Raw genomic sequence first — 23,593 nt, 5'->3', positions numbered from 1 at the left:
ATGCGTGCAGGCGTTCTTGCCTTCCCCATCCAGCTGTGCCCCTTCTAGCTGACCAGGCTCTGGTCTTGGCCTGTGAGCAGCGCTGACTCAGCACCTGCTCTTTCAGCGCTCACATTCTAGAGGAAGGTGATCTGCAAGTAGGCAGACAACAAAGACGTTCAGAGGGCAAGGAGGCTCGGAAGACAGGTGGCTCCACAGGGATTCGGGGCTTGTGTTAGATCAGGTGGTCAGGGGAGGCCTCTCGGTGGAGGGGCAGTCAGTCCAGAGCTAGAAAGATGAGCAGCATTTATCCCGCCAGGAGCAGAGGGAAGGGCTCTGTGGCAGGCATGGAGAGAGCTACTGCGAAGGTCCTGTGGAGAGCGAGGCCTGGAGAGAGCTGTGCGCCTTTGGGCAGGTGACCCAGTCTCTCTGAGCCTTGGTTTCCCTCTTCTGTAAAACAGAAGCTAAAAGTAGGGTCCCCATGGGGAGAATATGGGAGTACACAAGTCAGGGTTTGGCCAGGCCTGGTTAGCCATGGGAGCTGTTCCTGTTATTGTCAGGGTTCTGGCGGGTGACCTCCCAGCTAACAGGCCTGACCTCTCCAGGAGCCCGCTGGTGACAGTGATGGAGGGTCTGGCCTCTTCGCTGGCCCGGGGAGAGCAGCCAGGAATGTGCTCCAGTCCGAGGCTGCTGTGGCATCCCCTCTGTCCCCTCTCTCTGTCTCTTTGTCAAGATGGTGGGACGCCAGGTCTCCTTCCTGGAAGACCACGTGCTCCGGGCTGAGCAGGACCACGGGGCCTTCTCACGGGCCCTGCGGAGGTGGAGGTAGCTGGGCTCCAGGGGGCTCCCCTCCTTCAAGAACGGGAGTATCTCCTCACCTCCCTCCTCCTCCCAGACCCTGGAGTGGGAGAGGGGCTCAGGAAATGGGAGGTCAAAGGGCATGTCTCGTTTCTGCAGACAGGAAATAGTGTCTGGCTGGCTCAGGGGAGGCTGGCCCAGGTGGCTGGGGGTCTCAGTCCCTCCCTCAGGTTCCTCTTCTTGTGCTGAGCTTTGAGCTTCCTTTCTGTGGCCGCTTGCTTATTCACCCACCATTTAGGGAGCGCCTGCTGTTTGTTGAGCATGGTGGTTCATCTGGGCTTACCACAGGGAGCAGAAACTGACCCAGCCCTCTTACCCCATCCTTACAAACAAAGGGCGGGCTCAAAGCAACACCCAGAATTCAGGCAGGGCCCCCCTTCCCAAGGCACAACTTGGCCTTCAGCTGACCAGAGGGGCTGGGGACCACAGAAGCGTGTCCAGCCTGTGTGTGGCCTTGGTGACTTGTAAAGGCCTTTCCCAACATCTCTGCTTTCCTGGGATCCTCCCGGCGACCCCGTAAGAAAGGAAGGATCATTGTGTCCCTTTTACTGATAGAAAAACAGGCCAGACTCATCCTGCCATTGAGACCTTCAGTGTTTAAGATACCTCCACCTTTTCAGCTTACCATGTGCTGATACACTCATCCAGGGGACGCCGGGCAATGTCTACAGACATTTTAGTTGTCAACTGGCGGTGAGGGGTGCTACCGGCATCTAATGGGTAGGAAGCAGGGATGCTGTTAAACAGCCCACAAAGCCCCCCACAACAGAGGATTATTATCTAGTTCTAAATGTCAGTAACGCTGAGTGCGAGAAACCCCGCCCTCCGCTGGACTGGTAATTATAATAATGGCTCTGTCAGGTCTGTTCTGGTGCTCTGTGCGCTGATTCAGATGGCATCTCCTCACGGCAGTCTTTGGAAGAAGGTACTTTTACCAGCACGCCCACTTCATAAATGAGATTGAGGCTCAGGGAAGGGAAGGGACTTGCCCGAGGCCACGCAGCCTGGCGTGACAATGCGGGATCGGAGCCCTGGGTGAAATGTCTGGGGCCTTGCCAGCGGCCTGTGCTGCCCTCGGTGGGGTCCCTCCCTGCTTCCCTGTTCCCCTGTCCCTCCTGGCTGCCCCCGCGTCCCTACTTTGTGTTATCACAAAGCTCATGTTTTGAGTGTGGACAGGGTCCCAGGCTCTGCAGTGGGCGTTTCATATGCGTTGACTCATTACCTTTAGCAATCATCATGCACGTTGGCTGTCAACCTTATTCCCATTTGATAGAGAAAAAAACGGGAGTGTGGAAAGTTGCAGGGGTTACAGTCTGCAGCCCGTGGACAGAATCGGGCCCATATGAATTCATGTTGTTTGGCCAGGCCATGTGACTTAAGCAGTGTGTCCCTGGATGCCCGATGAACCATTCACTCTCTAGTCCAGGAGTCCCCAAACTACAGCCCATGGGCCGCATGTGGCCCCCTGAGGCCACTTATCCGGCTCCCGCCGCACTTCCGGAAGGGGCACCTCTTTCATTGGTGGTCAGTGAGAGGAGCACATTGACTATCTCATTAGCCAAAAGCAGGCCCATAGTTCCCATTGAAATACTGGTCAGTTTGTTGATTTAAATTTACTTGTTCTTTATTTTAAATATTGTATTTGTTCCCGTTTTGTTTTTTTACTTTAAAATAAGATATGTGCAGTGTGCATAGGGATTTGTTCATAGGTTTTTTTATAGTCCGGCCCTCCAACAGTCTGAGGGACAGTGAACTGGCCCCTGTGTAAAAAGTTTGGGGACCCCTGAGCTAGACAGTGGCCTCACAGATCTCATGGTCTAGAAACTTCTATTCACAACCCAAGGTAATGCTACTTCTTCTGAGAAGCCCTCCAGGATTTCCCCTTCTCCAAACAAATGCCATTATTTTGCCTTCCAGCAACAATCATAAGCTGTGTCCTTTGCCCTCCTCTCCCTGAGGTTTGAGTAGTTCTTCCTGTGTGACCATGAACACCTGCCTCACACAGCGCTCTGCTCATTGATGGCTTCAGAAGCACATAGAAGGAGGAAGGTCAGAGGCCCTTGGTCTCTGCACTGCAGAGTCCTTTTCTGTAATCCATACAGTTGTCCCCCTGTGGTTGGCACTGGTGTCCCCATAGGAGGTGGAGACCAGGAGCTGGAGCGGGAGAGACAGGCATCTGAGGTCAGTGCTGGCATGGAGTCTCAGGCCTGGGAGGCTCTGAGCAGGGGACCTCCTGCCCACTCCTGCAGCGGGGTCCCACCGGCTGTGGCCGGGCCTGCCAGGACCTGCGCCTCCTCATCTCTGCCCGGCGCGGGGCCCCCAGGCCTACCAGTGGTGACTTGTTCCAGGAAACTTGTCACAGCCAAGGGGTGGTGAGTCATTCTGCACCCCCAGCATGTTGATCTTGGTCCCAGGAGAACTTTATCTGGGGCTGGCAGTGCAGGTGAGCAGGGCGCGCGCACACACACACACACACACACACACACACACAACCACACACACATGCCAGCCCGAGAGTTTCTAGGGCTGCACCTTCCCCCAGGGTGCAAGTTAAGGGGCTTTTCTAGAATAATGGTCATCAGGGCTTGTGATAGGGGGCCTGACTTTGCAAGGACCTCATATCCCACCCTGTAAGGTAGGTCTGGTCATTGTCCCTGTGTTTCAGATAGGGAAACTCAGGTGCCAAAGGGTGGAATCGCTTGCCTGCACAGAAGTGGCAGAGCTGGGATTCATACCTGTGAAGCCTGGACCCAGGACAGCTCTCTGCACGGCTGGGCTCTGCCAGGTCTTTCTGAGCCCAGTTCTGACCACTGGAACTGTCATCTAGGGGGGGTGGGGTCCTCACCGCTCTGCCTTAGCACCAGGGACTCGTGTGCCTGCGACCTGGGCTGGCCCCAGGATGCCACGGGGGAGGAGGAGCCTGGGAATATGGTATGCCACCTCCTACGGCCTCCTCCTGAAGCCCAGGCCCTGTACCTTGAGCTGAGCTGCCTGAGAGGTCTACGGTCAGTCCTCAGACCAAAGGCCACCTGGCACCCTGGGCCCTCAGCACCCAGGACCAGAAATGTTCATGTTTTCATGCCACAGGATATGTGTTTTTATTATACAAAAAGCCTGTATTTTCATGCTGCACTGCAGAAAGGAATAGTTGTTGATTATACTTTCACATTGATCCTTTGACTGTTCTGAGATTTTAGCCAAGAGCTTTACTTCTCTTCCCCTGTGGCATTTTTTAGCTGTGTGACTGTGGGTAGGTGGCGGAGCCCCTGGAAACCTCAGATAGCTTACCCGTCGGTTAGCTGACGTGGGCACGGTCATCCGCTCGCTGGAAAACTGGTTTGGATTTGAGGCAGAGTGACCTGGGCCTCCACAGAAGTGGTGGGAATTAAAAGGAAGAGAAATAATCCAGGAGTCTCTGGAGGAGGGTTCTGAGCTTGGTGGGTCTGAAAAGCCAGCTCTCCTTCAGAGCAGGTTGCTTCATCCCTCAGTGCTGAGTGGGTGTCATGGTGGCAGCGACGCAGAGCCAGCCCTGCAGATCCGGGCACTGCTCTCAACTCGGTGCCCACGGGGGAGGCACTGTTTACCTCCCCATTCTACAGGTGAGCCAACTGAGGCACAGAGCAGCGACCCAGGGCCATACAGCCGGGCCTGGGCATAGGAACCCACATTCTTAACGGTATCCCGGATTGCCCAAGTGTGTGTGTCTAGTGCACGGGTCTCAAACTCAACTCAGCATGTGGGCCGCAGAGCAAGATCACAGCCGTTAGGCGGGCCGCACTAGGTCTACAAAAGGCAACTGTTACGCAACACTTTTCTCACTGCAGTTGAAAACAAAAAAAAATCAGTACAACAAGCACAATCGTACATGCAGTTTACTCAGTGTCACAAAACGACCAGAAACTGTAGTTCGCATCACAACTGCTGTTAACTAAGCTAATATCTAGCTAGGATGCTAGAGAAATGAAAAATACAAGTAGGCCCCTAGGCTTACTTAATTTTATCCAAAATATTTTGAACTTCGTGGATTAGTCTGCGGGCCGCACAAAATTGTTCGGCGGGCCGCGAGTTTAAGACCCCTGGTCTAGTGGGTGAATATTGACAATGACCAACTCCTAAGTAAATTCAGTAGATAGTTGTTTCTAAACAGGGCCCTGACTTATTCCGAGGCAGGGATCGAGATGGCCTTGGGAGGAAGGGCCATGTCACCGGAGACTGGGATCAGGAGGAGGAGTCAGTCTGAGGTCAGAGCGGTGCACCCAGCAGCAGAACCCGCAGGCACAGGGCTCTGGGGTGGATCTCAGCCTGCTACTGGAGGGGGAGCAGGAAGCTGGCTGGGCTGGGTGGGTTGAGCAGGGGGAGAGGGGAGGGAGACAGGTCAGAGCCTCAGGCCACACAAAGGAACTAAAAACTGTTCTAAGGGCAATGGGGAGCCATGGAAGGGTTCATAGGAAAGGGGGTGGCTTAGTCAGATTTCCATTACCTGAAGAAGTTTCCAGGCCTCCTCTGCTCTAAGCTGAAGCTGACATCCGGGGTCCGCGATGTCTTGTTGGAACTTGAACAGGAGAGCTGAGCAGGACGCGTGGGTAGCCTCCAGGTTTTCGAGTTCAGTTGTTAGGAGTTAGGAGTGCATTTCCTCAGCCTCCAAAGTACCCTGTGCCCTGAGCTCTCTGCAGTCCTCACAGCATGGGGGCTCAGCCTCCTGTGCAGTTGGGAGAGAAGAAAGGCTTCAGGTGAGAGACTCAGGTCTCCTACCCCTGCCTAAGGAGGGGCTGTCAGCAGGCGCCTGTCACAGAGGGCGCAGCATCTGGGGATCGTTTGGAGAAGTGAAAGTGTTGGATGGAGCTAGAGTCATGCTGGCCGCAGGTGTATGTGTCACCGTGTCCTCTGGGCCTTGGCCCAGTCATGGCTTAGTGGCCACCAAGGCTGTGCTGCTCACTGTGCCTGGCCCTCTGCTGGGCGTGTGTGCCCAGGGGCACAGAGCAGCCTTGCTAATTTGTTGTAAACCACTGTTTGTTTTCTGCCAGCCAAAACATCTTGTTCACGAGGTGTCATTTTGATTAATTTTCCAATGGATAAGAGTGTGGTGCTTTCCAAGGAAGGCTCTTTGGCTCATAGCAAAACGACCTGGGGCCAAGTCCTGACACCCACACAGAGCCAGGCTGACTGGGGGTGTATTCCTGGCCTGGCCTGGGGCCTGCCTGTTCACCCCGCAGAGACCTGCAGAGCGATCTGGTCACAGATATGCGCATGTGTCTGCGTCTGCTTGGTGTGACCGCGGTGAGTGCAGAGCCCAGTCTCGTCTAGAGGGTCGGACCTGGACCAGCGGCGGCCTGACAGAAATGGGAGAGGGGAGCCAGATTTTCCTATTTTGGGGAAAAAGCTATACATCTGTTTTTTGGGGGGGTTTTCCCTCTAAATGTGAAATGCTGTGGGAAAAAGTTGCACCTGTATGTCACACCCAGCACTCTCCTAGATCTGAATTGTAGGCTGATGGTCAGTACCCCGTGGCCCCTCCCTTTCAGAGGCATCTGGGGCCAGGGGAGAGTGGAAAGGCAGCCCCTTCACTTCTCTGCCCCCACCCCACCCAGCCCCAGCAGGAGGAGCTTTTGGTTTTTAGCAGCAGCATGACTAACAGCCCACAATTTTATTGAGCATCTACTGTTGCCCCAACTACTGTTGTTATATTGAGCAGGTATATGAAGGGCTTTCTGTGCCTTGCCTCAGTTTCCTTGAACCACCCCAGAGGTATAATTATTCCAGTCCATGAGGAAAAGAGCTGAGGCTCAGAGAGGTCTATTCACTTGCCCAGGGTCACACAGCATAAGTGGCAGAGCCAGGCTTTGATCCAGCTTTGACCTTGTTCAGTCTGTCTCCTCCCTCTGTGATCTTTCCAAAGGCAGGAACTATAGCCCAAGTGGCCAAGGTTGCAAACTGGAGATCTTTGGGGAAATCTACCCCATTAAAATATATTCTTTGGCCAGCTTGGTGTATGTATACACTTAATTTGAATTCGTTGCCAGCGTTTAAAACAAGTTTTACATAAGAATTTGCACTTTTGGCTTTTCTTGAAGAAGCAGAGGTCTCAGTCCCTGGGCAGCATTTCTGCCAAGCCACCATCTGGCCCAAGTCACCCACTCTCAATTCCTGTCTATAGGCATTTAGAGTTTCCTACCTGGGTTGAGCACATAGTAGGTGTGCAGTAAATATGAATCAGTGGATTCATTTATGGCTTCCATGGCCCTTGATGGCCTCCCCAGTTTTTCTAAGCAATGGAGAGCTGGGGTGGCGCGTCCACACCTTCCTCTCTCCCTGAGGCTTGGGGCTGCCACATGGGCTTTCATAGAGGTAATGGAGGCTGTGGGCGGAGCTGCCCTGCCCAGGCCGGCCTGCAGGAGTCGTCAGAGGGGTTGGATGTCTCCTCCCCTCCTCCTGTTGCCTCCCCCCCCCCCCCCAGCTCCCTCACCACCCCGCCCAGCCTAGCAGAGAGGGAGGAAGGGAGGCTCACAGCCCCGCTGGGCAGCCTGCCCCTCCCTCTGCCCAGTCCCCCTGGAGGGTGGCTCCCGGAAGGAGGCAGGCTTGGCTGGGGCTTTATCTGCTGGTGGAGGCCAGGAAGGCGCAACACAAAGAAGGCAGACGAGGTTCTATGGCGCCTCCTCCTCCTTCTGCCCCCATCATCCCTCGCGGTAAAAAGGCAACGTGAGCAGATGGCAAATATTAGTGGGACAATGGATGGCCAAGTGGTGTAGGTCCCCAGCAACCCCCCTGCAGCCCCCACCGAACTGTCCCCCAGTGTCACTGGGCACTCACAGGCTCATGGGTCTCTTTGGATATCTGATGTTGTACACGCTGGGGAGGGACCAAGGGCGCCTGGCAGGCTGGTTTGGGAAACATTTTTTTTTAAAAAAAACATTGCATTCTTGTTGAGGTTTCGAGGGTGTGTGGGGACGAAATTCCTTTTGACAAGGAGGGTTTTTTTATTTTGGGGGGGCTGTTTGTTGAGGCCTACATGGGAACATACCAGCTTCTCCCTGGTTCATGGGACACACGACTCAGCGTGTACCCTTGTCCAAACACCATCACCATTGGGGGCATCACTGTGACCTCACAGCGTCCTCAGGCTGGGCTCTGCCACCCGTGGGGCTCTTGACGCTGTGGCCACAGCACCTCTGGGAGTCACTGTGTTTTCACGTGTTGTCTCCCCCAGACCTACGGTTTTTCAGGAGTAGGTACAGGGACTGTCTTATCCCTGACTTAGTAGTTAAGATGATGCTAGCAGCCAGTTTTCTGGGTTTTTCTTTGGGCCGGCAGAAGCTAGCACTTGACTTGCCCTTCATGGTCTTCATGGTACATAGGTGTTGCCTGTTACCATTCCCACTTTACAGATGAGGAAACTGAGGCTCACAAAAGTTCAAACATTTTAACTTAGCCATTTAGGCATTGACATGTTCGAGTCCAGAGCCCCATGCTCTCCACGTCTCAGGCATCAAAATTCCAGAACTCACCAGGATCAGCTAGGGCTCTGAGAGAGACAAAGGGGCTGGGTGGGGACTGTGGCCAACAGAAGAGGCAGGTACCCTCAACTCCAGCCAGGAATAAAGGCTAAGAATGGCCTGAACTTGCCTTGCTTTATAAGGAAGAGGTTGAGGATGTAGATTTTTTTTATGTGTAAGCAGTTGATTTTGAAGACAAATCTGAGAGGCTCATAGAAATGTCAGGGGGCCTGTCAGCTCACAAGCCATGGTCTCTGCCTTGGCAAAGATCTGTGGTGCATTCATGCCTCGCATGGTGCCTGGTCCTAGTTAGTGAGTGTGGGAGAGAGGGAGGGGAGGAGAGAGATGCTCTCATAGTAGTGGGGCTCGGCCTTGAGAACTCGGGCGAGATGGCGGCGCTGTGCTGAGCAGGCAGGGTTGGACTCGGAACGGTGGGTCCTGGCCACTCCAGTCCTGTGCATGGCTGTGTGTCTAGGTCCCCTACCCAGCCTTCACTCCCAGCCCCCTGGCGTCTCAGCAGCTGCTCTGTGCCCACTAGGTTTGGTTGGGAAGTGGCCCTGTGACCCCAAGTGGCTCAGTTAGCTCACTCTGGCCAGATGGGTCCCATGCATCTGGTGGCCACTGGGCTGACCTCTGTCCTCATTTCCTCAGTGGTGAGGTTCTACCACCACTGGCCCCATTTTGTACAAGAGCCGCTGAGGCAGACGGAGGTGGAGGAGGGGAGAGGAGCAGCCGGTGCCCCTGGCTGTCTGGCCCTGAGCTTGGCCAGGGCGCCACACGGCTCAGACGGCCCTGCTGCACCCAGCAGGTGCTCAGTGTGTTGGCTGCTGGGGTCAGTTTGTAGAAATCTCCCTTTTGAGGAGGGGCTGACGATTCTACTACTGCCCCCATGGGCTTGTGCAGAGCCAACACCCAGCCCACCGGTGGGAGCTGGATCGGGCAGCTCGTTCCTCCCTTAGCCTCCCCTGCTGCTCACAGTAGGACCACCACCGCTAGCTTGGCTGAGGGGGTCACTCAGGAGAGGGCCCCTCAACAGAGGCTCTGCCCAGCGACCCATCCCAGGTGATGCTGGGTCTTCAGGGAACAGGTCCCCGGAGTGTCGTGGGTCCCTCTCCAATCGACCTCTTCCACGTCCTCCCCATCATGGACCCTGTGTTCACTGGACACCCTGGGGTCCCCCGAGGGGCTCTGGCCCCTGCCGGTCTCTGTCTCTCTGACATCGTGTGTCAGGGTCCCCGTTTCTGTGTCTTTCGTCTGCCTGTCTCCACTTCTGTCCACGTGTCTCTAGTGTCTGTGCCTCTCTCTGCCTTCCTGTGTCATACACGGTCACAAAGCCTCCTGGACCCCTCCACCTTTCATCCCTCCCCCGCATCTCTTCTGTTCCCCTCAGGGGTCTTACCAGGTCTCCTCAGGTGGAGAGAGAAAAGCTGGGGGCCCTAGTGGGCACCCACCTGGGTGAAGTGGAGGGGCGGTCAGGTCTGAGTCCGGTCTGTGACCACTGGCCAGGCGACACCGTGGGCACCCGTTGCCCTTCGCAGAGCCCTGGTGTCCTTGATGGACACGCAGAGGAGGCCCCCAGTGACGTGCCAAGTGTGCAGTGGGAGCTGTGGATTGGGCACCAAAGGAGGAAGACATGGTAACGCTGGGTCCCTGCCCGCTACCCGCAGAAGGTGCTTCTGACTTCTGCACATGACGGAAAGCAGAGAAGGGAGGTCAGGGGAAGTTGCTGACATAAGCAAGGAGAGGACTGTGGGAGGGCGCATATGGCCCGAGGCGTGGCGCCCGCTGGACACGAGGTTACAGCGTGGAGCGTGGGCTGGGCAGAGGGCGGGCAGTCTCAGCCAGCCTCCGCAGGTGTGGGGGACGTAATGAGCAGAAGTGGGTCCTCTCTTAGTGCAGACATCTAGGGGACGCCTACAGCTGGGGTTGGGGCGTCTGGAGAGAGTGCAATCCCTCTGATGCCCCAGGATCCTGGAATGCTCTCCAACTTGGTTCTGTCCATGGTCACCTTTCCTCTGGGGAAATGAACCACATCTCATTAAGCAGTAAATTCGTCCGGGTGCCCGTCCTGGCTATTATCATCACACCTTGTCACATGGCCAGACCTGAGGCCAAGGCCAGAGTTCCTGTTACTCAGTGGGAACCCAGTGGCAGAGGGGTACTGCGGCTTTAAATGGGCTGAGGAGCTGGAGCAGGGGCGGGGGCGGCTGCTTCACAGCTGGACATTGCCCGGCACTGGTTGGGAGGTGCCCACTGTGACCTAGGTTGGGGATCTCAGCATTGTGACCCTGGGTCCACCCTTTCCTCTCTCATGCCTGGCAGCTCTTTACTGGCCTGGACCTGGCTCCAGCAGCCTTGGGCAATGGCCTGAGAGTGCTGTGTGTGGGGGAGGGGAGGTAGCCAGGAGGGGCTCAGATGGAGGCAGCCATTGCTGGGAGAGAGATGGGAGACTGCAGTCTGCTCAACAGCCTCCAGCACTCTGTTACTGTCTGGCCAGCGGGCATTTATTGAGCACCTACTGTGAGCGAGGTATCCTGGCACTTAACTGCGCTTGAGGCTCCTTGTAAATTAAACATTAAAACAGTACTAGAAGTGGCTCCCGCAATTGGGATTTTGTTTAAATGCTCATGTATTGAAACTGGATGCATTTAATACTAAAAACTAAAATTGTACGCTTGGGCTGTCTGCAAGCTCATGGTGGCATATGAGAAGAATATGAATTCAGGGGGAATAATAATAATGGAATTAGCCAGCATTCATTGAGCGCTGACTGTTTCCTAAGGAGGCGTATGGGCAGACACCCTGACCCCGTTAACAAGTGAGAAAACCAAGGCACAGAGAGGCGAAGTGGGCCGAGATCTCGCAGCTAGGAAGGGGGACTCTTGCCACCAGAGGGATTTGTCAGCGGGATACAATTTACTGTGCTGGCTGCTCCGTGGGGGGGTGAGGGGGGGCGTCACAAGTCCAGATGCGAGGGCCCTCTGCGACCCTCACCGCTCCTCCTGCCCTCCTTCACAAAGCAGCGTGGGCCACAAGTTAGGGGGTGTTGTGGGTAGGCAGGTGGTGGAAAGCCCCTAAGCTTTGGCCCCTGGGCCCCCAGGGGGCCCCAGAAAGTGAGCTAGGCCTCCATCCCAACCTGTTCCTGGTTTTCTTAAGCGTGTGTGGGGTGCAGGTGGGGGAGGCAGCAGGGCTTGGCCTGCGGGGTACTGTCCTGGGCCTCTTTCTCCTTGCACCTCGGGCTTTTGCTGCTGGAAACCTGGAGATCTTGTGCCTGGAGACAGCCCTGCCTGTCCCCTTCTGTGCACACACTACCTCTCCCTGTCCCCATGTTCTCCTGTAAGTTCTCCTTGTCTATTCCGGTCGCTGCCACATGTGTGACCCCGGCACTTGACCTCTTCCTGCCCCAAACCCTGGGCTCAACTTAACTCCTTTGATGCCAAATAGCCATCCACCTCCCTTCTTTCCTTTCATTCATGCATCTATTCATTCATTCAACAAATAGCCACTCATCTGTATGAACTGGGCTCTATTTCATCTTGGAACCCAGGGAGGGCAGAGAATGTTCCTGCCCTCTGGCGGGCGACAGTACAGTGTGATAATACATCATGTGCCCCAGGGGAGAGAGAAAAGTGGGGAGAGGTGTATCTGGGGCAGGAGTGGGGGTCAGGGAAGGCCGTGCACAGCGGCACATGGGGCTGGTGCCCTGGAGGGCGGAGAGGATACAGATGTCGGGGCAGCAGAGGGAGTGGGGAGGCCTGAGCGGGTGGCGTGTTGGAGCCGGATGTGAAGGTCATGGGGTCAGTGCAAGGACTTGGCCCTGGAAGGTTTGGGGAGGTGATCTGCCCTGCGTTTGGGCCACGTGCGGGAAGATGCTGGGTGCCTAAGGGTGGAGGTTAGGAGGTTAGAGCTGCTGGGATGGTCCGGGCAGAGGTGCTGGTAGCCTGGACAGCGGTGGCCAGGCTGGAGGTGGGGAAACACGGTCTGTTCTCAGTTCTCTGTGTGTGCCGTGTGCGAGCGCGTGTAATTAGCATTCTTTATTGAGATGATTTGTACATTCACATGCAGCTGGAAGACATAGCACAGAGAGCCCTTGTATGCTTTGCCCAGTTGCCCCGGTGGTAACAGTTTGCAGGACTGTAGGACAGCATTATGGCCAGGATATGGACGTCGATACAATGCTCTTGTTCTTCCTCAGCTCTCTCCACTTTTGCACACACTTGTTTGTGTGCTCCTTAAGTTCTGTACAACCATATCAGGTCTATACAATTTTATTTTATTTTTTATTTTATTTTATTTAGGCTGTCTTCCGATCAAGCCCTGGCTACCGCTAATCTGCCCTCCATTTCTAAAATCGAGCTATTTCAAAAATGTTCTATAAATGGAATCATACAATACAGCGTGTAACCTTTGGGGACTGGGTTTTCTCGTGCAGCAGAACTCCCGGGAGGTTCCTCCCAGCTGCTGTGTGAATGGAGCGACTGGGTCCGGCTGCCTCTGCAGGTGGAGGGTCCAGGGCAGGGTCCCTGGCTGGAGGCCTGAGGCTGAAGGCGAACCCCCAGGGAGACAGAGGGCTCTGGGTCAATGACCCAGTGTGCACTGATTAGGCGTCTACTGTATACCAGGTGCCATTCATGGGGATACGGCTGTGTCCTTGACAGATGAGGCCCCCGCTGGAGATGTGGGCTGACCTGGGGCTAGAGGCCTGGAGACTGCATGCTCAGCCTGGTCTTCCCCCTCGGTCCTCTCTGCGGCTGCAGAGGGCTGGGACCCTGTGGAGGCCTGCAGCTAGGCCTTGCGGTGGAGGTTTAGACCAGAGGTTTCCAGGACTCCTGAATAAAATGAGGAAAGAGTGAAGGGTTGCCCCTAAGGCAAGATGGAGTCCATTCAACAGGCTGATCTGGCTTCTCAGGTGGCCTTTGTCCTTTAAAATATGATTTCCTTGACAAAGGGATGTGGTTGGCATATGGTGGAGGGGGGCGGGGTTGGTTTTGCGCATCCTTGCCAGGCACAGTGACTTGGCTTGGGTTTGGAGAGGCCCTGACCCAGGGACTGACTCCCCCAGCACCATCAGTCCCCTCCCCTCTGTCTCTCTGTCCCCAGCCTTGCCCCCCAACCCCCTGCCACCTCCTGCCTGGCCCACCTCAGGGCCACCCAGCCCCTCCCCCTTCTCTCTTATTTCCTCACTGCCCCCTCCCCATCCCTCCATTTCCACTCCCCCTCTCCTCCCCATTCCCCTCCTTATTTCCATGTTTCCTCTTTCTAAATGCCCCCTTACCTGTTCTCTTTCTCTCTCATGTTTTCCTCCTCTAGTTTGGTTTTCTGTCTGCTCCCATCTCCCCTCTGTTTGTCTGTCCCACCCCCCTCTGATTCCCTTCACAGCCCCTCCCCCACCCCATCCCCAGCATGCTCTCTCTGTCTCTCCCTTCCAGTCTTAGTTCCCAGACCCTGGAAACCATCCCTTTTCCTGCTCAGGGGCCCGTGGGACACACAGGGGGTTCTTGTGAAGGACCTCTGAGAGTGGCACCCGGGGCCTCTGGTGGAGGACAAGGCTGTGGGGATGGAACCAGTGCAGTGACAGTGACCGTGGTCACTGCGGGAGGCTCACGGGCCAGTGTGCAGGTCACCGGCTGAAGGACAGACCTGGCTGATTGGTGGGCACAAAGGATGGATTGAGAAGAGGCCCTCAGGGCCGCTTGGATGCCTGGAACAGGTAGCAGTGGGCCTCCCCTAGGAAGCAGGTTCCTTCCGCTGTTGGGAGGTGGCCGCTCAGCCCTGGGGAAGAGCGCAGTCAGGCTGGGGGCTCCTTACCACCGCTGGGTTCTGGTGGGTGCCTCAGCCCTGGGGAAGAGCACACTCAGGCTGGGGGCTCCTTACCACCGCTGGGTTCTGGTGGGTGCTCAGCCCTGGGGAAGAGCGCACTCAGGCTGGGGGCTCCTCACCACCGCTGGGTTCTGGTGGGTGCTCAGCCCTGGGGAAGAGTGCACTCAGGCTGGGGGGCTGGGTTCTGGTGGGTGCTCAGCCCTGGGGAAGAGTGCACTCAGGCTGGGGGGCTGGGTTCTGGTGGGTGCCTCAGCCCTGGGGAAGAGTGCACTCAGGCTGGGGGCTCCTTACCACCGCTGGGTTCTGGTGGGTGCTCAGCCCTGGGGAAGAGTGCACTCAGGCTGGGGGCTCCTTACCACTGCTGGGTTCTGGTGGGCGCCTCTGGCCTGCTTACTGAATGAAGAAAATTGCCCACTTAGGGACCCTGACAAAAGGGTCAGTGGAGTCTCTGTGTGTGTCCTCTGCTTCCCAGCGCTAATTGGTGCTATTTTCTATTCTTTTCTTTTCTCTTTCTTTCTTTCTTTCTTTCTTTCTTTCTTTCTTTCTTTCCTTTCTCTCTCTCTTTTTCTCTTCTCTCTCTTTCTTTCTTTTTTTTGACAGAGACAGTCAGAGAGAGGGACAGACAGGAAGGGAGAGAGATGAGAAGCATCAATTCTTCGTTGCAGCACCTTAGCTGTTCATTAACTGCCTTCTCATATGTGCCTTGACGGGGGGGGGGGGGGCTATAGCAGAGTCAGTGACCCCTTGCTCAAACCAGCGACCATGAGGTCATGTCTATGACCCCACGCTCAAGCCAGCGACCCTGCACTCAAGCTGGTGAGACCACACTTAAGCTGGATGAGCCTGCTCTCAAGCCAGCAACCTTGGGGTTTTGAACCTGGGTCCTCTGTGTCCCAATCTGACACTCTGTTCACTATACTACTGCCTGCTCAGGCAATTGGTGCTATTTTCAACATTCTTTCATGGAGCCTACAACCCTCGAGGCCAGCCAACAGAGCCTCTGAGGAGTTCTTGGTAACCAGCACGATCAGGGTGAACAGTGTCCAGCTACGTACAATGTGACAATAGCCATCTGCTGGGCCTTAGCCCGCTGTTGGTGTGGACACTGGTGGCGGGGGCCTGGGCCGAACGCCTTGCGTGGGGAGGTAGAGAATCACAGTTTGACAGGGAGGCTGCTGAACTGAGCCAGCCACTGGGCGTGGGTGGCTGGTGGTTCTCTCCTCTAGGACACAATCGTCCCTTCCTTGCTCTAGGCTAATCCATCTGCTGATGTCCCCCCAGATTCCACCCCTGCTTGTGCTGCCGCCCTTTGCCCCTTGCTGTTTTCTCAGCCAGGAGTGCTGGCCCCGTGCTGGCCGCGAGTGACCTTTCTGCGGGACAGCGTGGAGCACGCCCACCCTGGGGCACTCAGGGCCCAGTCGGAGATCCAGCTCCGTCTCCATGACCGGCTGCAGACTCGTGGGGCCCCTTTTAAAGCCTATGGAGAATTTCAAGACAGTGACCGCAGTGTATCAGACCCAGCGTGGGGCCTGTGTGACTACGCAGGTGGCACACCCAGGGGCCAGCCCTGTCCATCAACTTGCAAGTGTCATGCTTTGAGTGAGTCCCTAAGCCTTCGTCTCCACACCTGTAAAATGGAGTTTAAGTCATATCCTCTGTGTAGGACTATCGTGAGCAGTAATTGAGGTCGTGTAAGGTTTCACTGCTATTATTACCTTTGGTGACATTGATATTATCACTGTGCTGTCCCCTCGGCGCTTTGCCTATGCTGTGCGAATGACCTTTTTGTTGTGCATCATTTCAGATTTGCAGAAAACTGATAAAGACAATACAGAATGCTCCCATGTGCTCTGTGCTCTGTTCCCCTGGTTGTCATCCATGTCACCATGCACAGTCATCAAAGCCCAGACCCCAGCTTTGGTCCCATACAGTCATTAGACTCCAGGCTTGTTTGGATTTCATCCGTTTTCTTTCATGCCCAAGTTCTGTTCCAGGGCCCCATCCAGGGAAGAGCATTGCTTTTAGCGAGTGCTTTCTTTTTAATGTGACCTCTTGTGTCCAGTAGTGGGTCACAGACCTGGCCAGGGTAGGGACACCAGTGTTGAACCACCCAATGACCCCAGAACAGGCCCCTGCCAATGTCCGTGTCTGGAGACACTGTCATCATTGGTCTTGGGCTGCTGGGCCTGACTTGGCGAGAGGCCAGTCTAAGCCCTTCCTGTCTGCATCAGCGGTTGACACATTCCAGTCCACCCATTTCTTAGGGCCTGAATGTCCCCTGTGCGCCAGGCTCAGGTTGCTGCTGGAGCTGGCCCTGAGCGCCGACGTGGTCCCTGCCCCCAGGGAACTCAGCTTGGTGGGGAAACAGATAGTAACCAAGGAAAAGGTGAACAGAACACCCCACGGAGCTGCAGTGAAGGAGGGAGGGGGACACGTGATTGGGGACCCCCCTAGGAAGGTCTGAAGGAAGGAAGACCTGGCAGAAATGCCTAGAGGGGGGGATAGCAGGTGCAAAGGTCCCAGGTCATGACAGTCCCCAGTGCGGTCCAGGCCCCAGGCTGGAGGGTCTCGAGTGATGGAGGACCAAGTTTACAAGTCAGGTCAGATCACGTCTGTCTGGGGTCAGAAACCCCCAACTCTAAGGGGTCAGGCAGGTGGCAGAAATGAGTCACACGGCTGGGGACTACGAGGCGAGAGCACATGTCCCCTCAGTCGAGACAGTCACTGCTCAGCGCCAACTCGTCACTCTGCCATGTGCCGGGGCTTCTGATTTTTAAAGAGAAGCTTGAACTCTGCTTTTAGAGAGATGGCATTCCGTACAAAACTGTGAGGACAAAACAAACAAATAGAAGCAACCCAGCTGGTAGGGAAGTCCAGGCCAGCGGAGGCCCTCTGGGCCACGCCTGGGGTCTGGCTCTGGCCTGCCCGTCGGTGGCCGTGGTGGTGGCCTGGTGATCATGTCTAGGAGTCAGATGTGGTTCTCAGTACAATGAGGGACGTAGTGGAGGATCAGGTTGGTTTCTTAGGACAGTCGCTCAGGCTGCCCTGTGGAGAAGGGAGGGGGGGGGAGCAGACAGGTGGCAGTGGCCATGGGGACAGGGATTGGGGAGAATTTTCAGACGGGATTGAGGGTGAGTCGGATATTGCATTGGGTGGGGGTCAAGGGTGACCCCCAGGTGTCCGGTTGGGACAACCTGGGTAGACAGAGGTTCTAGTTAGCAGTTGGGCCCACACTAAGTTACTCAACCCCTGAATGCCTCAGTTTCCTCGTTTGTGAAGGGCTTGCGACACCTGCCTGTGCAGATATGGGTCTCTGGGCTACACAGGTGCTCTGTTAATACTCATATATGTGCGTTTATACCTTGTCTGTAATCAGACAGTTGCAACCAGTGCCATGATGAGAGGCAAAGCCCAGGTGCCTCGGTGTTCAGACGCGATAACTGCAGAGCAAACCATCAACTGAAGGAGGGGAGTCAGGTCCCCCTCCCGGAGGTGGGGTGCAAAGGCAGCTGGCAGGGAGGAGGGGCCGAGGCAGGGGCTCTGGGTTAGCAGCTGGGGCCCCAGAGGGACTGGCTCCAGAAGGCCCATGACTTGCCTCCCCCTCCTGGCTGTCCTGTCTCCTCTCGGCGGGTGTGTCAGTTTGGATGGGGAAGCCTGCATCTTGGCAGAACTTCTGAGGGCTCCTCCTCTGCTCGTTTCCATGCTAACGCTTTTCCTCCAGCTAAAAGCAGAATCCTTGGGGATCCAGGAACTTTCTAGAGCTGCTCCTAGGGTCAGCGTTACCTATAACGAGATTGCACCAGTTTGTCCCTGCTGCTGGGGTCCTCCTGGGCAGGGGCTTCTCACTCCGGGAGCCCCCGGCCCTGTTCCTCTGTCACCAGGGCCTCAGCTTCCCATGGCCGCCAGCTGCTGCGGTCACCAGGCTGGTCGAGGCCGGGGCGGGGGGCCTGGCTGTGCAGGAGGGTTCTGAGGGCAGGGGGTTCATCTGTGTGACCTGTGCAGGCACTGTGAAGCTGGCCGGCCCAGTCCTGCAGGCAGGATGGGACACGCAGGGGCTGCTTACAGAAATGGGAGGGCTGTGCTCACAGCCGGCAGAGCATTCTGGGAGTTTGACACCCACCCCGGCAGACACAGCAGAGCCAGGCACTGACTGGGAGGTGGGGACCAAGGGGGAAGGTCATGCCAGGGTCTCAGAAGAGCCGGTTTGAGACCCAGCTCTTTTACCAGCTGTGCGGCCCTAGGTACAACCTTCCCTGTCTTCTCTGAGCCTTCTTTCTGCTCTATGAAATGGGCCCCATCACAGAACCTGCCTCTCAGGCTCTGTGAGCACCCGAGGACCCGTCTGTGGGTACAGCAGCCCACGGAGACTCATCTGAGCCGAGTGATGTGAGCCTGGAGCCACCATCAGCTCAGATGCCTGCAGGCGGAGTGGACGAGGGAGTCAGGCCGGTGGAGGCGGTGGCAAACCGGACAGCACGCGCTCTGTCTAGAGGGGCCAGCTCGCTGCGCCTGCAGGAATGGGGGCCCAGTGTGGCCGGAGAACTCTGTTGTTCAAGAGAAATAGGAACTCAGTATTTGTTTGAAACATCCCAGTTCTTACATGTTGGCAGCTAACTCATTTTTAAATTTGCATGAGCCAAACCCATCATGTCTGTGGGCCAGATGCTAACCAAAGGCCACCCGTTGACGATCTCTGAGGATGCTGAAATAGGGGACTCCTGAGGGTCCCAGGTTGGAAAGCTGGTGCTGAAGGGACATCCTGGGTCCTGGACGAGAGCTCAGCCCCGGGGCCACCTTGTCCTGGCTCAATGCTGGGGCAGCGCAGATCCTGGAGCACAGTGGGCCTGGCCTCAAATTCAGCTCTGCCAGTTCCCAGCTGGGCGACCTTGGGCAAGTGCCTCTCTGAGCCTCAGTTTCCTTTTCCGCAAAACGGGGTTGTGGCCACCTGCACCTCTCGGTGGCTGTGAGGATGAAGGGGCCATGGCCTGCCGGGTCCATCACGGGCTGGGCGCCCAGGAAGTGCTCACTCCTCATTGTCATGGTGGTCGAATTGGGAGTGGTGGGGTGTGGCCTGTGCAGGCAGCTGGGGCTGCCACTTCTGTTTGCTTTTCTTCCCTCCAAATGTTCTTATTTTAGAATTAGAGACGAGTAGTTATGATAGCACAGAGAGGTCCCATATACCCAGCTTCCCCGTTGACATCTCATTTTACTGTTCACTGCAAACCTGGATACATTGTTATTAACTCCACCACGGATTCAGATTCCACTGGTTTTTCTCTAACATCCTTTTCTGTTTCAGACTGGATTCAGCATACCAACCGTAGTAAATCTAGTCACCCTGTCTCCTGCCACCTCTGGTCTCTGACAGCGTCTCAGACTTTCCTTGGTTCGGATGACCGTGACAGTTTTGAGGAATATTGGTTAGGTGTTTTATGCAGTGTACCTCAGTTAGGGCTGATCTGATGTTTTTCTCACGGTTGGACTGGGGCTGTAGGTTTTCAGGAGGAGGAAGAGCATAGAGGTCAAGTGCCCTTCTCATCCCATCATGTCCAGGGGACATGCTGTCCACCCGACATTGCGTTGGTGAAACCTTGACCACCCAGCTGGTCTCCCCTGGGCGGTGGCTTCTCCCCACCGCCCTCCCATACCCTGTGCTTTGGAAGCAAGTCACCAAGCGCAGCCCCCATTCACGGGGTGGGGTAGGGGGGGCAGTTAGTTAAAATTCAGCTCTTGGAGGGGGTAATACACATACACTATTTGGAATTATTTTGAGATTTGTGTCTTCTGTCTGCTTGCTTTTATATGTAGTAGTTTTCACTTTCTTTGGTGAGCATTCCGTTTCATTATCTAAACCTGAGTTTGAGTCCTGGCTCCACCCATTTACCATCTGTGTGACCACGGGCAGCTTGCTCTGAACTGGAGTGAGGATGAGAGGAGTAGCAGCACCTGACGGTCGGTCTGTATGCATCGGGGTGACAAAAACAAGACTGAAGTAGTTTGACCAAACCGGCTTTGTGTTTTTCCTCATGTGACAGGAAGTCCTGAGGCGGCCAGTTGAGCTCATGGACCTTCTCCAGGAAGTGGACAGGGGCTCAGGCTTCGCCTGACTGCTGCTCTGCCATTCTTAGCATGTGGCCTCTGTCCTCATGGTTCCAAAGAGGCTGCAGTGCCTCCAGCATCACTGCTGTGTTCCAGGCAGGACTCCGTGACATTGCTAGTCTTATCCCCATTTTACAAAGGGGAAAGTGAAGGTCAAGAGGATGAGAAACCCCAGTCTGAAGGGAGTGAGCGCTGTGAGGGTTGAGACCGTGTATGTAACCTGAGGCCACAGGAGGTGTAGCTCTTTTTTCGGAGGTGCCTGGTGACCTGGGATGAGGATGGGGCCTCTGGGCACTGGAGCTCCTGCACGTGGTTGGCCTGGGGCCTCAGACCCCCTGGGGCCACCCTGTGGGACCTCAGAACTGGCCCGTGAGTGGGACAGCAGTGTGGCCTGCTTCCTTAAAGAAAGGTCAAGGATGCTGTTTGAGCCAGGACAGGCTGGAGCGGCAGTGATGGCCCAATACCACTCAGGCCTGGGGACAGTCAGCAAGGCAGGCCTGGCCCCGAGTCCTGCAGCCTATGTCTGCTCACCTGTCACTCAGTGCCCAGTTATGTGAGAGGTACAGGGAAGAGTTTGTTGTTCTTGTTGTATTTAGGAAGACATTTAATTCAGGGGCAAACTACTGCCTGAGGCCTAGTCTGGCCTGCCACCGTCTTTGTCAGTAAAGTTTTATAGGCACACAGTTATGCCCATTCGTTTACATATTGTCTGTGGCTGCTTTTGTGCTACATGGGCAGAGTTGAGTAGTTGTGACAGAGACTGCAGGGCTTGCAAAGCTTGAAATACTTACTATCTGGCCCTTCACAGAACTAGTTTGCTGACCTTGACCTGAACAGATAGCAGCCAAGATCAGGGCTGTGCAATTGGGGTTTCCTGGGAGGGAGATACAGGGGCCAGGGCTTACAAGGGGCTGTGGGGGATTTCTGGAAAAACATGCTGCACCAGCCAGAAAAGGAGCTGCTTGCGGGTGCAGATTGCAGGGGGCACCAAGTGAGGCATCGGCCAGAAGCAGCAGGCTGTGGCAATGGTGAGGTGGTCCTGTGGGGCCTGTGGCCCTCAGGACAGCTCTGCTCGGCTCGGCTACCTGGGGCCCCAATGGACTGCAGGCCCTGAGTGACCAGGTCATCTGATTTTCCAAGAGAAGCTGGCAGTCTGGTTTCCTGGGAAATGTTTGCAGTTAATTCCATTTTAAATAACCATGAGCACATGTGCCTCTGGTGTGTGGGCTGCGTGTTTGGGAACCCCGGGCGCCCAGGGTGGAAGTGAGGAAGATGGGGGTGTGGGCCAGGTCCCGCGCCCCAGAGGTCCCTGTTGCTAAGGATGACAGTGGGCTCTGAGCTGGGGGAGGGGACTAAGGGTGACTGGGAGGTAGGGGGCGTGGCTGAGCCCTGGACCTGCTGCATTGTCAGGTTTCCAGGCCTCTGGGCTCAGGTCTCATCCCAGGCTGGCAGAACATTCCTGCCTGCGGGCTGGGCGTGAACCCCAGCTGGGCGACCCTTGTTTACCTGGCCGCCCCTAGAAGGGACTTTAGGAGCAGCTGTAGATTGAGGGTAGGAGGTGGAGATTTCTGAAGTCCCCTGAGGGGCTCTCAAGGGTTCAGGTTTGCTGCTCTGTCCTCAGGCAGTGGAGTCAGTGGCAAGAGCCCTATGGGGTGATGTGCCTGAGTGGACCCCGGCCCCGTGGTCCCCGGGTGCCTGTGGCCTCTGAGATGGGGAGGGGCCCGTTCATTGCAGGTTGCTGGGAGGAAAATGGGTGTGATGGCTGGGTTTCCACAGCATCTGGGTTTCTGTGCTGGGGCCTGGCCTGCGGGGAATGGCCTGTTCTCCCACAGCATCTGGGGTGTCGGGCTATTTTCAGCCTCACAGATGGGCCCTCACCTGCTGATTCAATAACTGGTTTCCAGGCGCTCGCTGGCACTACTGTGGGTTTATTACTTGTTTTAAGCAGAACCCTTGGTTGCAAGTGACAACAACCCAGGTCGGCTTGGCTTTCGCAAGGAGAATCCCGTGGCTCAGGAACAGGAACAGTCGGGGGGGGGGGGGGGCACTCTAGCCTCAGGCAGAATTGGATTCCGGTGCTCAAATTATATTATCAGATCTCTGTGTTGCTCTGTCTCCCAACTCTGCTTCCCTGTGTTGGGATCCTTATCAGGGAGGTCCCCTAGTGTGATGGCAGAAGTGGTCCTCAGGCTTATGACCCACCCTTACAGCAACCTGGGTGGAGGTGGGAACATCCCCATCCCAATAGCAGAAGTCCCAAAGCTGCTTCTCATTGGCCCAGCTTGGGTCACATGCTCACCCCTGGACCAACCACTGCTGGGGGGGGGGGAGTCAGGCCTCTCACCCCTCCTTTTGCTGTAGGGTGGGCTGGGGCACTGGTGCAAGTGATCCCCAGGAAAATCAGGATGCCCATACCAGAACCGGAAGTGGAGGCTGGACAGGCAGAAAGAGCACATACCCACCCACGCCCTAGAGCTGCGTTTGGGGCTGAAGAGGCCACATTCCAGGCCCCTGGCTCATCATGGGCCATCCCTTCCTGGTGGATATCCGTCCAGTTCTCCAGCCAGCGTGAGTCACTCTCCCACTCTTCTGCACGCTGTGGAGATGGTGTCGGGGGCGTGCTCCAGGGCCGGGGTGGAGCCACCAGCCCTCACAGCCTTTCTTCCCGCCGCCCTGGCTTGTTCTGCGAGCTCCTGTGGGTTCCTCGGGAGAACTTCCTTTCTGAGTGTACACGCGGCAGCTCTCTCGTGACCCACGGTGCCCTTGGCTGGGCTCACTCTTCCTGTATCTGCTTTCCCTGCTTTCTGAATACAGCCATGATGTTCCCCTCCACCATGAGGAAGATGTCACCCTTTCTTGTATCAGATCTCGCTGGATCTCAACACACCATTCTATCTAAATCTGCTAAAAGTCTCTTCTGACCAGTTCTTCTTGATTCCTTCACAATTAGGTTGATTTTCCTCCTTTTTTTGGAAGTCTGTCCTCCTGAGGGAGGAGGCAAAAGCCCCGTCTTTGTTGGTAGAACCATTTCAAGAAGAACGGGATCCGGATGAGGCCTGGCAGCCCCAGGAGAGGCCACTCAGCCAGGCCGGGACACTGGCTCTGGCCTGGCCTGGTCACCGGCCTTTGGGGACCCACATGGGCCCCTCCCCTTGCCTGGGCCCTACACTCGTCTTTTCAGCATCACAGATGCTCTTTGGCCCCCAACCCATGTGTCAGGACGAGTGAGCTGGTCTTTGAACTGACATTATTCACTTGAATGTTGTGTTTTCTGTATGACACTGGCCGGTGTGCCACTTCTCAGGAGAAACGGGGTGAGGAGATTGTAAAGCTGCGGGTTACCCCCC

At 55.9% G+C, this 23,593-nt stretch overlaps 1 protein-coding gene and 1 long non-coding RNA gene across 2 annotated transcripts in view; one reads left to right on the top strand and one right to left on the bottom strand.

Annotated features, from left to right (window-relative positions):
* BCAS4 (breast carcinoma amplified sequence 4) overlaps positions 1-23,593 on the top strand; it is a 50,698-nt gene that overhangs the window by 26,201 nt on the left and 904 nt on the right. The window contains 1 exon segment of the mRNA XM_066236938.1: positions 702-841. Coding sequence (XP_066093035.1) covers positions 702-841 — 140 coding nt within the window.
* On the bottom strand, positions 4,284-10,008 carry LOC136308976 (uncharacterized). Its single transcript, XR_010726204.1, has 3 exons — positions 9,727-10,008; positions 5,318-5,536; positions 4,284-4,366 (listed from the first exon to the last, which is right to left on the bottom strand). It is a non-coding gene; the product is annotated as an uncharacterized lncRNA (long non-coding RNA).

The sequence above is a fragment of the Saccopteryx bilineata genome, chromosome 6 (genome assembly GCF_036850765.1).
Source record: "Saccopteryx bilineata isolate mSacBil1 chromosome 6, mSacBil1_pri_phased_curated, whole genome shotgun sequence".
Taxonomy (NCBI): Eukaryota; Metazoa; Chordata; class Mammalia; order Chiroptera; family Emballonuridae; genus Saccopteryx; species Saccopteryx bilineata.
This window is presented reverse-complemented; position numbering and strand designations above follow the sequence as displayed.